The 17,422-nt window shown below is 40.6% G+C and overlaps 1 protein-coding gene across 3 annotated transcripts in view; it reads left to right on the plus strand.

The window, feature by feature from the left end:
• The window catches only part of FAM171A1 (family with sequence similarity 171 member A1), a 77,668-nt gene extending 61,946 nt beyond the window's left edge, over nucleotides 1-15,722 (plus strand). For all 3 annotated transcript variants that reach the window (XM_061997199.1, XM_061997200.1, XM_061997201.1), the window contains 3 exons: nucleotides 9,413-9,529; nucleotides 12,075-12,189; nucleotides 12,853-15,722. In XM_061997199.1, coding sequence (XP_061853183.1) covers nucleotides 9,413-9,529; nucleotides 12,075-12,189; nucleotides 12,853-14,554 — 1,934 coding nt within the window. In that variant the 3' untranslated portion in view covers nucleotides 14,555-15,722. The remainder of the gene's footprint in view (nucleotides 1-9,412; nucleotides 9,530-12,074; nucleotides 12,190-12,852) is intronic.
• The last annotated feature ends 1,700 nt before the right edge of the window (nucleotides 15,723-17,422 follow it).

The following is a 17,422-nucleotide window of genomic DNA, read 5'->3' on the forward strand; positions in this document are numbered from 1 at the left end:
TTACTACCTTCTTTGTGTGGAGGGGAATGTTTTCCCATTGCCTGAAATCTCAACTGTGTATTAATGTAAAGTGATGGGGGCAGAATATGGAGAAGAGTGCCTTGGGGGAACTCTTTATAGCTTTATAAAGCACAATACTTTCTGTACTCTGTTGTGCTTGATCAGTGCTTTCTGACTGCATTTAATACCAAAATAGATTTCTAAATACATTTGAAAGTCTGGTACTTGCTTTTTCAGGGTGATGTTCTGGCTTCAGTGGTAGAATTTCCATTAAGTTTTGTAGAGTCAGAATTTGCTGATGTTCCTCAGCAAAGCAAAGATAATGTTTTCTGTGCTGAAAAGGAGTCATGAGGATATACTTACACGTAAACAGTATCTGTGCCTACTGAAACGTGACTGCAGTGTGCTTTTACTGTCTTTTCACAGAGGTGAAATTATGCTTGCTTTTTGTTCCTAGTCTTTAGAGAGAGAGTGACAGCTACTGTAAGGCAGCAAATGTAAGTGGGTTACTGTACATCTACCTGTCTAGTTCACTGCATATCGTTTGTAAAGAAGGTGATTTGGAAAAGTGTGTGATGAAGCTTCCTGTGTGGTAGCAACTATAATCCACCCAACAAAAAGACTGACTTATATAAGCTTTCATAGTTTAAAACCAAAAGGCATTCCTTCTTGTTGTGAATTGAGTTAGCTTCTGATTGCCACCACATTCATACGCTGCATGACAAAGAAAAGAATGGTTTAAGAAAAGCTTTTGCAGTCTCTTGCTTGATCTGACACTGGTTATGAGTTACACGCCTCTGAACTTGGGTGGATGGCCTGCATCTGAACTACAGGGAGACACACACATGGCCTGGGATTTCATACACTTCTCCATGGGTTTTATTGGGTTTTCTACACATTGGGAAATGGGCAAGTTCAGGAAAACACATTCCTCACCTCTAAAAATTTGAATTTGATACAATTAGATCCAGAACATTTTGTTCTAGCTCAGAGTTGCTGGTGATACGGGGGCTTTTTGTAACCAGCAAGGAGAAAACCAAGCCTCCACAAAGTTCATAGTTACACTATTTCTGTAGTTTACAAGTTCATGAACAATTTGATTTTTACTTCTGTTTTTCTCTCAGCTCTGAAGGTTCAATTATCCTTTAAGACTAAGTATAGAGGAATACAGGCTTTTAACTATAGAGGAATACAGATTTTTAACTAACTGCTTTCAAAGAACTTAATGCTTTATGTGTTGCCATAGAAATGGCAGCTACCAAACCCAGCTTTTTACCATGTACAATGCCTACATAATAGGTGCAGATATAGTTGCAGAGTAGTAGACAGACTTCAGCACTGAAAGGAAAAGGAGCTCTTCCTCCAATGCTTAGCAGTGTAGCTCGCTGAGGTATGTTCTCACTGTCATGATTCCTCTGGAGAGTTGTAATGGATCACAGGAGGCAGGTTGTGCTTGTTTATCCATATGTATGTTATATTTGAACTGGTTGTTGTGGCTTCAACATACAAAAGTGATAGGAATGGATTGTTTGAACCTCTTCCTACCTCATATGTCATCTCAGTTGCGTTTGTGGCAAAGCAGAAATGGCATGGCATGATGGTGGAGCTTAAGAGGACGTTGAAGGAATCAGGTTGGTGCCAAAGTGTAGTGATAGATGCAAACAATCTACTATTACACAGTCAAGGAAATAAAACTGGAAACAAGTAGTATGGCTTCTGGGAACAGGCTTTAGTAATGGACTATCCATGTTATCACATAGATGGTCCTGTAGCTCCACCTACAGAAGGCTGGCAGTGGAAGGTGGGAAGAGGTAGACATCAACATTTCAGAAGTGAAGAAAAGACTCTTGTGCTTTGTTGCAGCTGCTCGAGTTGAAGAAGACTTGGATAGTGGTGGAAATACAGGCAGGGGTGCATAGAACAAGAGTGTGAAGTGTCAGTGGGGCTGGAGGAGGCTAAGGAGGATGTGGGACAAGCTTCCTCTCTGGTCTGGGGAGGGAGATGAATATCACAATGTTGCTTCTCCTTCCACTTCCATTTTGAGAAACAGATCCTGGATGTGATGTGAGGCTGAATGAAGGAAAAGACATGCAGTGTTTTGAATTGCCTTGTGCTTTCATTTGATAATTCTGATTATTAATAATTCTAATAATTTGGTTCTAATAATTTTGTCAACAACTGACTGAATGTGATTAATAGTGTGATTAAATGAACGTCAAAGGCAGAATCTTTCATCTACACCAGTAACTAAGGACAGTGGTCCAGCAAGCATAACTGAACTCTTCCCCTTTGCAATATAATTAGTAACCAGTAATTATGTGTGGAAGTCCTTTTCTTTGATAATTCTCTTCTGTCCTGGCATTCTGGAAGGAAATGCTGAGGGAACTGAAGCTATGCAAGCAGTTGTGTGGAGAATGTGCCCTGCCTTCTGCCTAGCTATCATTACAATTACTAAATAGTGAAAACTGACCTGTTCTTTTGTTAAACACTTGACAGGTATTTAAGGGGAAAAATAAGTAGAGATGGAAAAACTACAAAGCTTCTGAGTACAGAAGTACACCAGTAATAAACTGAACCGTTAGGCATCCTTGCAAAAATCATCAAGGTGTGACATTAAAAGCATCTTCCTTTATAGTGCACCAAATAATGGTTGTGCTGCTGGAACAGTAGCAGCATTTAGCCCTGGAAGGCTTATGTAAGGAATTCTGTAAGAGTGGAAGAATCATGAAGGTATGAGCTCAGAGAAGAGACATTTAGTTTTTGATGTTGCCTAGCAACCCCAAAAAACCAAAATTGTAATGCTAACTTAAATAGTGTGAATTTTGAAGCCCATGTGTATTGGGGGGAGGGAGAGGAGTGATCTCTACCAATAGTCAAGAAGGAATTTTTCAACTTCCAATTTCCATTTCTTTCAGCTTTTTTTGAAAATGAGCACAAGTAAACCCAAACCCCACATCCTTTGGCAGTAAAACTTCCCATGCTGATGCAGATTAGAGGTGATTTTCGGTTGGAAGAAGAAATCTGATAAGCAGCTTTCAGCTGGTAGAGTGAAAAGCTACAATCTATGTATGTCAAAATGTGCTTTAGGAAGTTGTTCTCACAAACTTACCCTTGATCAGCTCTCCACATTCACATTGCCAATTGAAGTGTCTAAATCCATTACTTTAGAATCATTGTTAGTATGTTTTGAATACCTTTTGCTTTCCCACTCTCTGTCTGACCACAGCCTGCCTCATTCCTTTTGACATGTGTGTTTCCATTTAGCTATGAATCTACCTAAGCAGGCAGTCTTACAAGACAACATAGACATCACAGAAGAGATCTGTGCTGAAAGAAAAGCACTTTTCATTAAGGAATATTTATTTGAAACATCTATGCCATTAAGTATATCTTTCTTTTCTTTCCAAAACTCTTTTGTCCAGAGAAGATAATCTTGTGAATGAAAATAAATTCATATAATGGGATTATGCTTAATTTGCTCTCTGGCTAATTAAATCCTCTTATTTGTCAAACCCATTGGATGGAAATAATTCAGGCTGTAAATAGCACAATTTTGGTTCCCTGCTTGAGTGGGTTTGGATGATCTTGTTGCCAGTTAAAAGAAACAAAATAAAAGCAAACAGCATTTGATCAATGGTCGTTTCCTACCGAAAGCTCACATGCAAAAGCAATTCAGGGGGAAAAAATCACCATAGCTACCATATATTTAAACACTAGCAATATTTAGACTTTATAACTGTCCTTAGAGGAAACTGCTGGCTATAGCACACCCCTCTGACAGCGATTTACCAGAACTGTTTTGATCAGCAATGGGAAGAACACACAATCAAAGCCAGCAGAAGTCACTGTGGCAGTAATGATCTGGGAGGCTCTGAAACGGTCAGCTTGGAAAGTTAAACCTGCAGCAAGCAGCGGTGTACATCCTCCCAGAGGGCAGAGGGCTGTGCTGGCCTGCCAGCCTGCAGACTCCCCTCTCAGACAGCACATGAGTCCCATGCATGTGTTAGTGTGGCAGTGAAGGATGCACAGTCCTGCCAGTAGGGATTGTGAGGATGCACGGTCACACGTGTGGAAGCCTGAGACTGCATTGCACTGCAGAGCAACTTAAAAGAATAAGGTCTAGCTTTAAAGGATGGAAGACACATCTTAATCAGGGGCATCATGCATCTAGACTGCAAAAGCAGATCTGCTCATGCTGCCTGGATCCAGCAAGCTCTCACATTGAATAGTTAGTGTCTTTGGAGACAATAAGACATCTCTTCTCTGGGCAGACTGGCAGGATGGGCAGTGATCTGATTGAACAGCACAATAGTCTGGAATAGCTGTTCTGTAATGGCTTTTCTGCAAAAGCTGCCTGTCTGGACACTCACAGAATCACAGAATCTCAAGGGCTGGAAGGGACCTGGAAAGCTCAACCAGTCCAAACCCCATGCAGGGCAGGCCCACCTAGAGTAGGTCACACAGAAGCTCATCCAGGTGAGTTTGGAATGTCTCCAGAGAATGAGATTCCACAACCCATCTGGGAACCTGTTCCAGTGCCCTGTCACCCTCCCAGGGAAGAAATTCTTCCTTGTATTTCTTTGGAACCTCTTGTGTTGCAGCTTGTACCCATTGCCCCTTGTCCTGCCACTGACCATCACTGAGAACAGCTTGGCTCCAGCCTCCTGACACCCACCCTTTAGGTATTTGTAAACAGGAATGAGATCACTCCTTACTGAAAGTGCCGTTTTTCAATCTGATTGAGACACGAATTAAATTACCAAAAAAAGGCATTTTTAGTGCAGAATGTGTGTTGAAATGGAGATTTAATGTGCAAACCTTTTGCTGTTAAATTTACTCATGATAACCCCCTCTTGCCCCCATTGACAAGTCCTAAAACTGCCTGATATAAGCACGTTCATCAGAATCAAAGTTACAGCAAAGTGCTAAGATGCTTCTCTGTAGCAGAACATATTTTTCCTGCTCTGCTGTAATCTTCAACTTGTCTCTGATATTTGGATACTGTTGCAGCCAAATGGAGCTCAGTTTTCTTGATCTGATGGGTTTTTGATTTGTATTTCTTTTAAAGTACTCTCATTTCTATATTCTTTCTAATGTGGCAGTTCTCTTACCTTGCTTTTAAGTTGCACGGAGAAAAGAGTGCTGGGTAGCTGTTCTATAAGCTTTTAAAGAAGTTTGTTAAATGACACCAATTAGCCCAAAAATTCAGTAACAGAAAATACAGTTTTGGTGAGGAAGGAGTTAAGAAACTTCTCTATTCTCCCCCTGCCATTGGTTTGAGCCAGGAGACAGCTCCCCTGACTTGAATCCTGGATCAGCAAGTTGGCTCCACTGAGCAGTAATAGAGGAAAAAGAGGAAGAGAAATGTAAGAATGATCTATAAGCAAGAATGTCTCTATATATAGAAATTTTCCATGAAGCACCAGACGCTCTTTAAGAATTAATGGCAAATTGGCCCAAATCACAGAGTGCTTGCAAACTGTACTCAACTTGCTCTTTCTGTTCCAAAGATTCATTGACATGTTTTCTTTGGAGCTACACAATCAGTCTTAAACAAAAATGATCAGTTCTGTTACATCCAGTTATTTGTACAGCTTTTTATTTGTAATTCTGTATTGCTTGTTGCTTAAAGGTTACTGCACATCATGTATAAAACTTACTAGGCAGTGAAGCTAGTTGATTGTACTGACTTGGGCAGGGGGAGGAAGTAGATATTATAGGGTTTTTGGAGAATAATGAATTCAATTATTCAATTCATATTCAATTATTGAATATGAATTCACTTAGCCATGCAGAGAAATAAGACTTTAGTTGTAATCCTACCTGCACAGGAAAAAGTGCTGCTTGCACTTCCCTCATTTGCAGACTAGTAGGTAGGAAAGAAAAATGGAAGAAGTTCTTTACTCACTATTCTTCAGGCTTCTCTCTTGCTTACAAGAGCAAGTATGTGAGGACATAGAAACCAATTGCCTGCATTTTTAGAGCAGAAAAACATCTTGTTTCTGCTGCAGGGAAGAATGGGATGGTGTAGGGAATTCATTCTCAAGCCTGTGCAACAGTGAACTCTTGTTTACTCGAGGCAGCTTCAAATGCCAGGAGCATAACCAGGAAGTACAGGGAATTGGGTTTTGCTTGGTGGAAGGTCCAATATTAGTCATTACAGCAAGGTATTGCAGGTAGGGAGCTACAAGAACACTGGTAGGTGTTTAATGGTAAATCTACCATAGGCTATTAGAACCCATAAAGGATGGAATATGAGAGAGATCTGGAAACACCCCAATGCATTTGCAGAGTAGTGAAGGCATACCAATTCCCTGCAGTTAATACTATGTTGGCTTTTGGCTATTTGATCACACAAGATACAATACAGGACTTTGGATTTCAACTGTTTCCACTCAAACCTGTTTTGCTGCTGCTGTTGTGAAGAATGGAGTTCTTCTCTTCATCCCACCGTGTGGGAGGATGCTGTTTTGTAGTGGACTGCTTCCTGTATTTGTGTCACAACAACTCCATGCAGTGCTACAGGCTTGGAGATGAGGGACTAGAAAGCTGTGCAGTGGAAAAGGACCTGGGGCTGTTGATTGACAGTCTACTGAACATGAGCCAACAGTGTGCCCAATTACATTGTGACTTGCATCAGACATAGTGTGGCCAGCAGGACCAGGGAAGTGATTGTCCTCCTGTACTTGGTGAGGCCCCATCTTGAGTACAGTGTTCAGTTTTGGGCCCCTACCTGAGAGGAGGTTGTAGCAAGCTGGGGGTCGATCTCTTCTCCCAAGTAAAAAGCAACAGGACAAGAGAAAATGGCCTTAAGTTGCACCAGGGGAGGTTTAGATTGGAGATGAGGAAGAATTTTTCCACTGAGAGGATTACCAGAACACTGACACTGGCTGCCTAGGGAGGTGGTGGAGTCAGCATCTATGTCTGAGGGACATGGGTTAGTGATGGACTTGGCAGCATTAGGTTAGTGGTTGAACTCAGTAACCTTAAAGACCTTTTCCTAAGGCAAGTTTATCACTGAAGAGTTGGATCAGGAAAGCATTAAAAAAAGGCAGCTGATGATAGGACTGTGTACCCATGGTTCCCATGAGCCTGCACTTGCTGTTTTCCTATTGAAGGAACTTGGGACAGTGTCACTTTAAAACTGATTCTTCTCTAGCTGTCATCACATACTAATGTGTATGCCATGGTCAGGTCAACAAAAGCTTCAGTGCTGTTGTTTAAAGATGACTAATATTGACTAGATTTGTGTTGGGTTTGAAATTCTGACCTGTCCATAACAGGGAGAAGGAATTATGGTTTTCTCTAGTGTTGTGCAGACCAATACATTTCCTCAAGTATAGCCAGTGGTTAGTGAAAATGGGTGACCTAAAGGAGCAGAAGAAAAGCGTGAAACCTGACTGACCTTGTGCATTAGACTCTATTGTTTGCTTCCATTGCAAATAGAAGGATTCCTTTCATTGCTAAAATATGAGCAATCTGAGCTGCTGCTTGTTTGGCAGGATAGCAACTGAGCTCTGCTCACCCCCATAAGAGTGCAGCCTCTGTTACCTTCTCGATCTCTGCATTATGCAAGCAGAGTGTTACTGAGCAAAAAGGCTTTTAAAGAAGCATTAGGAGGATTGTGTTCATCATCAGAATGCAGTGTAATGTGAGTAAGGCAAGCTGGACACAAGTTCCCCCTAGTGAGGGAATCAGTAATAGCTTCTGCTTAAGGAGGTGGCTATTTTTATAGACTATGAAGATAATGGACTTTGCTAAATTATATATGTATGTATTCTGCTTGTGTGTGAACTGAAAGGGCTTAGAGACATCAGAGAAATACAGGAAGCATGATGAATTCATCAGCTGTGTCCTTCTTAGTTTTGAATCAGCACTTTTATATCTCTTTTAGTCTTTAAGTTTTGTTTCACATAGTTGCATATTTGGTGCATATTTCTCTTGTCTAAACCTTGCAGGGAAAAATATCAAGTTCAAGCTTACAAGAATTTTCTTACCAAATAGCATTTTAGAAGCAGTTTTTAACCCTGTGGGCTAGTTTTCACCCTGTGGTTCAGGGTTAATAGTATGACATCTTTCCCAAAAGTACATGGGCAGAATATCTGAAGGGATAGTGGCCATCTGAGAGAAGAAAGTGAATTTACTTTTCCTAGTTCTTCCAGAAACTTCACACATCACTGTGGACAATTCATTTGTATGCTTCCTGATAATATTTCCCTGAAAGAGGCAAAGTAATGGCTACACCAAGGTGTTCTGATAGGAAGGTTATGGATGTCATATGGCAAATCTGTGCACATAGATTTTGGCCCTTTTGGTACCATGAATCAGAATTACTTGTATGATTTTCTGTGTGAAATAATGGATTATTGGTACCCTATGCAGAGTGGGAATGATACTTGGAAACCTGCAAAATACATCAGTAATTCCTTTCCCCTTTTGACCACAAATTCAGTTTGTTTGCAAACACAAAGTCACTATCTGAAAATAATAGTAACCTAGATCTAGAAATCCACTCAGATGTACTTTTCTAAACTTTTTCCATATTCAGTTACCAGCCAAAGATGTTGATGGATTTTAAGGGTGTACTTACATGGGAAAAATCAGTAGTGAAGAGGAAATAAATACTCAGAAAAGCTATTCTCACATGTACGGGTTTTGCACAAGTGGATAATCTAAGGAACACAGAGGAAATCATCAGCATCTTGATGGTATATTAAAACCCCAAACCAACAGCAGCTCTTCAGTGTGTTCTGCACTCACTGTTAAGTGTTCAGATGACTGTCATCCACGAATGCTCATGCATAGTCCTGAGTGACATCTGATGGAAAGCACCATTTCGGGAATTACATGCAGGAGACTATTTAAAGTACAAGATGCAGCCTGCCTTTAAAGTGAACATTTGAAGCTGAGTAAGGGAAATGCAGCATTCTGTCCTCTCTTTTGTACAGAAATACAGAGCAAATACAGTATTTTCTTCAGTCTTCTAGAAGCTGACAGCCAGAGCTGATAGAAAGGTGATGTGCAGAACTCATGTGTGGTCTGGGGGATGTGGTATCTCTTGAAATACAGTTTTAAAGTGAGCTGTCTGCACATAATCAGCTTTAGGAATATCCTTCTTCAATAAAGGGGAATCTAATATGACAGTTATTACTTCTTTTAGCCATTTTTGAAGATTTATTAGTTTTATTTAATCTTAAATTGGTTTTGTGAATGAAGCTTCTGAGAAGGCCACAGGGATAACTGTTTGCCAGAGCTGCCAAAGGCCAGGGACAAAAAGGCATGATCTCACACTTCACAGCAATGCACACAACCTCTATAGCACACCAATAGGTTTTGTTACTGCTCACTTATGCACTTGTTTGGAAGGTGTGAGTATATCTCTAACATCTTCTTGCAATCTTTACATTTACAGGGACATGGCTGAAAAGTAGTTTGGGCCTTGTACAACAAGAAGGAAATCAGTTGACTTGGACTTACATTGCACCTCAGCTGGGCTACTGGGTTGCAGCTATGTCACCTACTATCCCAGGTAAGATGAAATTGCATTTTACTGCAATTTGCAGCATCAATTAGCTCTTTATTCATAGATAATATTTATATTTTTCAGAATGACCTCATCTGAGATGCCCCAGCTTGAGCAATAATGGATTGTTAGAAAACACAAAGTAAAGGGCTAAAATCTTTTGGGGGACTGTGAGGGGGCAACCTCTGTGCTGAAAACCTCCCGAGTCATTCCAATGGGAAACTTTTTGAAGTATTCCTCCTTTGATGCATTGATGTCACCACTGCCTGTTAGATCCATTGCTAGAAAATGGGAGGAGTTACAGCATCACTGTTCCAGCAGGTAGAAACATACATGCTGTAAAGTTTCTGTACAGAAATTCACAAAGAGATGGATCCACTTGAGACCAGCATCATCCTGGGTTAGATGTTTAATGATGGATTGATAGATAGATTGGTTGTAACTGTTTTCATCTTTTACCCTGAAGATACCTGTTTTGCCCTGACTTATGCTTTGCCCCATCATGGTAACTGATTAATTTGCACCACGAATAACTCAGCACAGAAGTTCTAGAAAATATTAGCAGAGTGGCATTGGTGGATTAAGTGGTTGTAGCCATCTTGGCACACCCATAGAAAGCCACTCTGAGCTAGATGTTACATATGTGCTTTGGTGCCCGTGGAGAGCATTAATGTTGGAGCTTGCTCTTCCTTTTTTTCCTGTCTGTGGCTGCCTCAGATTTCTTAGTATTAGTTCTTCAGCCACCAATAATGAGAGATACTTCTGTGTATAAAAGAGCCAATCAGTCAAACAGAAAACTCCTCCTCTTACAGACTTTCTTTATTAGGTTTTCTGGATGAAAACCAAATCCAGTAGAAATGAAAACATTCTTGCCTTGGCTGTGCAAGCTAAATAAACTATATTTAACCAACTAAATAAACTCTAACATGAGGACTGTTTTGAAGTCTGCATGTATATGCCATGAAGTTGTTTTGTGATATGCAAGCTTTTTTATATGATGTTAAATGAAACTGCAGCTGATTCACTGCTGAACACAGAGGCAGGTGCAGAGCTGAATAAGCTGTCATATGGAATTTAATGGAATTCTACTAAATAGTTGTACATAAAGAAAAAGCAACTGCTCTGAGCCAAATATTGCCCACTACAACCCAGTACTCAAACTGCAAGACATGAGTCATGAAATTGTGCCTGTAACTCTTAAGGTTAGAAGGTCTGTAAACTCTAACAGGAGAAAGCTTATTTGTTCTTGCAGTTTAACTGGTATGGCAGGATTTCTACTTCTATTTTACTTCTCCTTCTTTTCAAGGGCTAGATCTGAGTTCCTAAAACTTTGTTGCTATGAGAACAACATCTCTATGAAAAGGTGAGGGAGCCCTGGCACAGGCTGCCCAGAGGGGTTGTGGAGGCTCCTTCCTTGGAGGTCTTCAAGACCTGCCTGGGCATGTTCCTATGTGACCTGACCTAGGTGAACCTGCTTCTGCAGGAGGGTTGGACTAGATGATCTGTAAAGGTCCCTTCCAACCCCTACCATTCTATGATTCCATGATCACTCCTTCTTTTTATTTAGTGTCATGAAGCATCAGTGTCAATCAATTGTGCAAAGATAGTGGCAAGACCGAATGTATGAATATTTAGATCTTCCAAACGCAACCTACTTGCTGTTATTTTTAATGAGGTTCATGTCTTTTTGCTTATTTTATCTCCTCATTTAATCTTATTTGATTTATCTCCACAAATGTACAAAAAATGAGCTTTGTATTCCTAGTGGTGGCTCTACAGACCACACAGGATCCACAGAGGAGGTTTTGCAAACCTCTTGATCTAGAACCTTAATGTTGGCCAAGCTTGCTGTCCTTCACATTACATACATGCTGGTGCTGTACCTCCTTGCCTGCAGATGAAAACTTGGGCCTTTACTTCAGAATCATAAGTATTTCCCAATCAACAGGGTGACACATGGCAGAGTTGTGAACAGATGCTGTCTGCATGTGTGCATTCCTTTGTGTGTTAGAACATTTACTAAGCATTATTGAAACCTGGAGTTACAAAACTGCTTCACTCATGGCCTGGTTTTTAAAGCTACTGAAGGTCTGCTTGGCTCAGCTTGATCTAGACTTCAGAGCACCAACACATCTTCCAATGAATCCTGTACTGCACTGTAGGTACTGTTTACTGCAAATATTGTTAAAGAGAAGTTGTTGGCCACAGGGCTGCTACATGCCCTACAGTGCTGGAAGATGCTGTGATGGCTTTTCTCCAGTGAGGAGAGCTTTGGCACACTGTCAGCATCAGGAGCTGGAAGGCAGCACTCATTGATGCATGCTCTCATTGAAACTGCTTTTGCACAGAAAACTAGTCATGAAAACCAGCACATGCTTTCTCCACAATTTGCTCCCTTCTCGAGAGATGGTCTGCTCAATAGGCACCAGGGCTCTGAGTTTTCTCACTTAGCACCCTGATAACAAGGGAAGACATCCCTCTTTTTATTTAAGCCTTGTTCCTCCTGTTTGCAGGTTGTTACAGGTCTAAATTCTCTTTTCTGGCCTTCCAGGTCCCGTTGTAACACACGACATTACCAGCTATCACACAATGTTTCTTTTGGCAATTTTAGGAGGGATGGCTCTCATACTTCTAGTCTTGCTGTGTCTGCTTTTGTATTACTGCAGGTAAGATTCACCATCCTGGTTGCTTAGTTCATCTTGGAATCAGAAGCACCTTTTTTTGTGCTCATTAAATCAAAAGCTTTTGTATTGAAACATTTCTATTTGGGGAGTGGGGGGTGGGGAGAAAGTCCAAGCAAGGACTTGAAAAAAGAAACAAACAATGAGATCAAATTTGGTGTGTTCCTACTTACATGCCACGTATGCAGCCCCTGCCTTGGGTAGCATGGTAGTTGAATGAATCACACAGACTTGTACCTATATTTTCCTTGTAAGATGTTCTAAAACCTTCTCTTGAACATAGGTCCAGATCTCTATCATTGTACCTCTTATATATTTGCAAATGATCTATTAATCTTCTATTAAAATCGATGTTAAACTTTTATCAGCAAGTGTATATTAATGAGTGATTTTGTATTTGCCTCCTCCAGACACTTGCTTCAGTTTGTACTTGGTGCTTGAGATATTTCCCAGTTGACATTAGTTATTCTTTAATTTTATCTTCACTGCTGGGATAAGCTTTTAATTGTCAGGTTATGTAATAAAAGCTCAATTCCCCTAATACTAAACTCTGCTTTAAAATCTCCCATTAAGACACACTTGCTGCTCTTGTTTCTGTTTACGACAAGTTATAAATGTGTAACTTCCTTTTGTTCCTGGCTTTTGTAGAAGAAAATGTTTAAGACCACGGCAGCATCATAAGAAATTGCAACTTTCAACAGCACTGGACACTTCTAAGAAGGATCAAGCGACGTCCATGTCCCATATAAATCTAATCTTCTCCCGTCGCGAGTCGGAGTTTCCCGGCGGGTTGTCTGTTGCCAGCAACGGACACACTGAAAACTCAGGTGCAAAGGAATTAATCAGTGCTGTCCACATGGAGATGGTATCACCTAGTGGAGAAGCAGATATGCATACACCCATGCTCAAACACTCATTCAGTACTTCCCAGGAGTTTAGCTCCCGAGAGGAGCTGCTGTCTGACAAGGAGAAAGACAAGAGCAGAATTTCCTTGGATGACCTGACTCCCAGCGGGTCTCTAAGAAAAGACTACCACAAATCAGCAGATAGTTTTCCTTTAAAGACAAGAAAATCTACAGAAACAGCTGAAGGCTATGAGTCCCCTATCAAAGATGAGTATAGAAGAAGTTACAATGCTATGCTGTCTCAGCCTTTATTTGAAAAGCAAGAGAGAGAAATTCAAGTATCTATGAACCATATTGCTACTGGAAGTAAATACAATATTCAGGAACAAATATACCCCACACCTTCAGCCCCTGAAAAAGAGCTGTTGGACTGCAGACCTACTGATTGTATGATGTCTCGTTCAGTTGATCACCTGGAAAGACCTACGTCTTTCCCTCGGCCGGGTCAGTTAATCTGCTGCAATTCTGTTGACCAAGTCAATGACAGTGTTTACAGAAAAGTTCTGCCTGCATTGGTCATCCCGGGTCATTACATGAAATTGCCAGGAGAGCACCCTTTTGTTAGCCAGCCACTGGTTGTCCCAGCTGACCAACAGATTGATCTAGAAAGACTTCAGGCTGAGCTTCCTAACCCTCACGCACGGCTTTTTCCGCACGCCCCCCAACAGCTGCAGCCCCAACAGTTAGCGTCCCAAGCAATATCTCAGCAACATTTGCAAGATGCAGGTGCAGCTGAGTGGAGCCAACAAAACCCTTCCATGTCTGAATCTATTTCCATTCCTGCCTCACTTAACGATGCATCCCTGGCTCAAATGAACAGCGAAGTGCAGCTTCTTACAGAAAAGGCTTTGATGGAACTAGGTGGTGGAAAGCCGCTGCCTCACCCTCGGGCGTGGTTCGTTTCTCTAGATGGACGTTCAAATGCTCACGTTAGACATTCATACATCGACCTCCAAAGAGCTGGTAGGAACGGGAGTAACGACGCCAGTTTGGACTCGGGTGTTGACATGAACGAACCAAAATCCGCTCGAAAGGGAAGAGGAGATCATCTGTCCGCGCCACAGAGTCACCCGCCAGTGCAGGAGCACCAGCAGAGGGAGCGGAAGGTCTCGGATAGTACAGCTTACACACAGCTGGTGTACTTGGATGATATGGACCAAAGCGGCAGCGAGTGTGGAACAGCAGTTTGTAGCCCTGAGGACAATGCTCTACGATGCCTACTAGAAGGCACTAGTAAGAGAAGCGGCGTGCAGCTGCCCAGCCTGCAGGAGGAAACAAGAACTGGGGATAGCAAACCAGAGCCATTAACTAGTCCTGAACACAGAACGTCGGTTCAAGATGACGAGGAGGACGAGGAGGATGAGGAAGACGACCAAGGAGAAGACAAGAAGAGTCCTTGGCAGAAACGAGAGGAAAGACCGCTAATGACTTTCAACCTAAAGTGAGCTATTGTGAAAATCCACCCTTCAGTGGAGTATCAAATTGCCAAATATTCTTTCTGTGGAAGTGCTTGATTCTTTTCTTTTTTTGTTCTTCTTTGTTTTGTTGTTGTTGTTGTGGAGAGAAAAGAGAAAAACAAACTGTGGTGAGCAACATTTGAAAGAACTTCAATGCATTACTGTGTAAATGTTAGAAAAGAATTAAAATCATTCCTCTGATTTAACGGCTGCCTCGAGTGAGACAGCTGAACAAAGAGTGTGATTGTTATTCCATATACTTGATATTGGTCATCCAGGATGTTGAAAATGCTGACGGAATTGTTTTGGTTGGTTTATGACCTCAATCTCCTGTGAATGGGAGCTGGTAAAGCTTTTGTTTTGTAGGCCAATTTTATGTTGATAATGCTACTGAAAGTATCTTAAAAACAAGAGGTTGACACGTGGTGTCCAAAATTGTGCATTATCTCAATGAAAGGCTATGCATTGCTGCTTTTAGTAATATTTTGCTTATACTATGCTTTTCTTAATTTTACAAGTTGGTTGTAAACATTTTATGTCCTTTATTATAAACTACTCAGCAATTTCTTTTCATGTAAAACTGCAGGAAACTTGAGTAGCATCCCTTAGCATTGAAGCCTTTTTATGAAACCAAACTGAACTTTTGTGTCTAAGATTCCTCCAATTCTGGTCCCATTTACTCAAAGTGCCTTTTTTACAGTAACAATGAACAGTCCCTTCTTTTGCTAACTCCTTTTAATTGACCCCATTTGGGATTTTATAAAATTCTACCTTTTCTTTTAAGCTGCATGCCAAGAGTCCCATTTTGTGCTGAGCATTCCTCATTTCAATACAGTGTATTCTGTAGCTATCATGTATATTGTGGATTCTGTTTAGCCAGGATAGACGTAGAAGACATTTTAAAGGGCCCAGAGTAGCCAAGAAGATAGTTTCATTGACTGTATATATTGTTAGTTTCCTCTGGAATCAGATGAGCTAATCATGCTCATATCAAATGGACTATAGAGCGAGCAAGTGGACTGAATGTGTCTAGAAAAGTTTTGGGGAAAAAAAGAAGTAACTATCCAAAAGTGCCAGAATGACTCTTCTGTGCTTTCTCCATACAGAGCTGCTTGCTTATCCAAAAATTATAACTGAAAATAAACTGCAGAAAATACCTTTGTGGATTCTTTTTTTCCTCTGTTGGTGGCCATCACATGATTTTATGTTCTTTAATACGAAAAATACTGTGGTTTCCCTTTTGCTGTGCGTCCTTATGCTGATGTGACTTACACATTTTCATATGCAGTTCTCATGAATTTCTGTCAATACTGAAGTTTAGATCCCTTTTCACAAAAGCATCCTTCCTGTCTTGATAAATATGTAACTATTTGCTTAAGTGTCGCTGAAGACTTTGCAAATGAAATCCTGTTACGACCAAAATTATCCATGGAGTCGCACTCCCTGTGGGACCAGTTTTCTTTCTGAGATTTCTGCCAGTGTTGACACTTCTTGCACACTTTGTGTTCAAAGAAGGAAAAGTGACTTCCACTCTTGTGGAACCCTTTGTATCCATTCAGTTTGTCATGTTTCATTCAGTTATTTTTACGCAGCGTTAGCAGCAGCCGTGCTTAATAAAGTTGATTCTTATCTAATCTCTAAAGTGATTAGAGAAAGTGTTATATAGTTCCTATTTAATTTTTAGTAATAAGCCCTGACTCAGATTCACAGTGCTTTTTATTTTTTCAGTAGATGTTAAGGTTTTCTGAAAGTCTTGCATGGGAGTGTGGGCTTGAGACAGGAACTTAATCCCAATTTCCTAGTTCCCAGGCCAGTGTTCCTCTCCATCCACAAAGCCACATCACCTCTCTTCTCTTTTATTCACCTTTGGAAGTGGTATATGTCATAAAAGAAATCTAAAATAATAGTTGTGGAGTGCATTGAATACTGAAATCACCACATTCACAGTAAGTTACATTTTACTCATCTCATGTATTGCAGGTCCTTTCCTGTTCTCTTTAGAAATGTTGCTACTTGAGCACATGTGAACTAGCTCTGGGGTCTGGGTTACTCATTGTCAGCCTGTGCAAGGTCACTGAATAGAAAAATACTGCTTTAAAGGAATGGTGTTTCTCAGATGTCAGTAAGTGCTGGTCATACAATATGACTTATGAATCAGAATGCTGCGTCAAGTAAACATTCTGGTTAAAATTTCTGCCTTCTATAATTCTTGTGCTATTTAATTTCCAAATTTCTGTTGTCTAAAATCTGTCCTTTTTCATTACATTATTTTTCAGATTGCTTTGCAAAGTTCCCATCGTTATTATCTTGTAAAGTGAGATTGTTGCTATTAAATTGCAGTGGTTTGTTTCTTTAATTGTGTTGGGTTTATGTTCAAAACACACAGTTTGAGCGTTGGATAATTTGTGGTCCTAATACAGCAAATAGATTTGAACAAACACAATGTGGGTATTTTGCAAGTCTTCTTTTAAAAAAGGATTGTTTAATTGCTATGATATCACTAGGCATATAATTGATTGTGAAATGTAATTTTCAGTATATCCAGTATATTCAGCATAGCACCTGAGACAAATGCTAAAGTAAACTGGAACAGAGTAACACGGATCAGGCCACAGGTTTACATTAGAGTGTGTCCATTGTCCAGACTTTGCCCAATCTTACAGTTCAGGGACAAGTTCTGTGTTTTAATGTTCAAAAACACACTGAGGAAGATACTTCAAGAAGACATGAAGTTCTGTTGCCTACATTCTGCAGTTGCACCGATAAAGCTTGTAAAACCTAGAGAACAAAGTATAACTTGAATTGGATTTCAGGTATAACTTGGCATCAACAGCTCCAAGTGATCTTAGTCCATGT

Source organism: Colius striatus, chromosome 5 (genome assembly GCF_028858725.1).
Source record: "Colius striatus isolate bColStr4 chromosome 5, bColStr4.1.hap1, whole genome shotgun sequence".
Classification (NCBI taxonomy): Eukaryota; Metazoa; Chordata; class Aves; order Coliiformes; family Coliidae; genus Colius; species Colius striatus.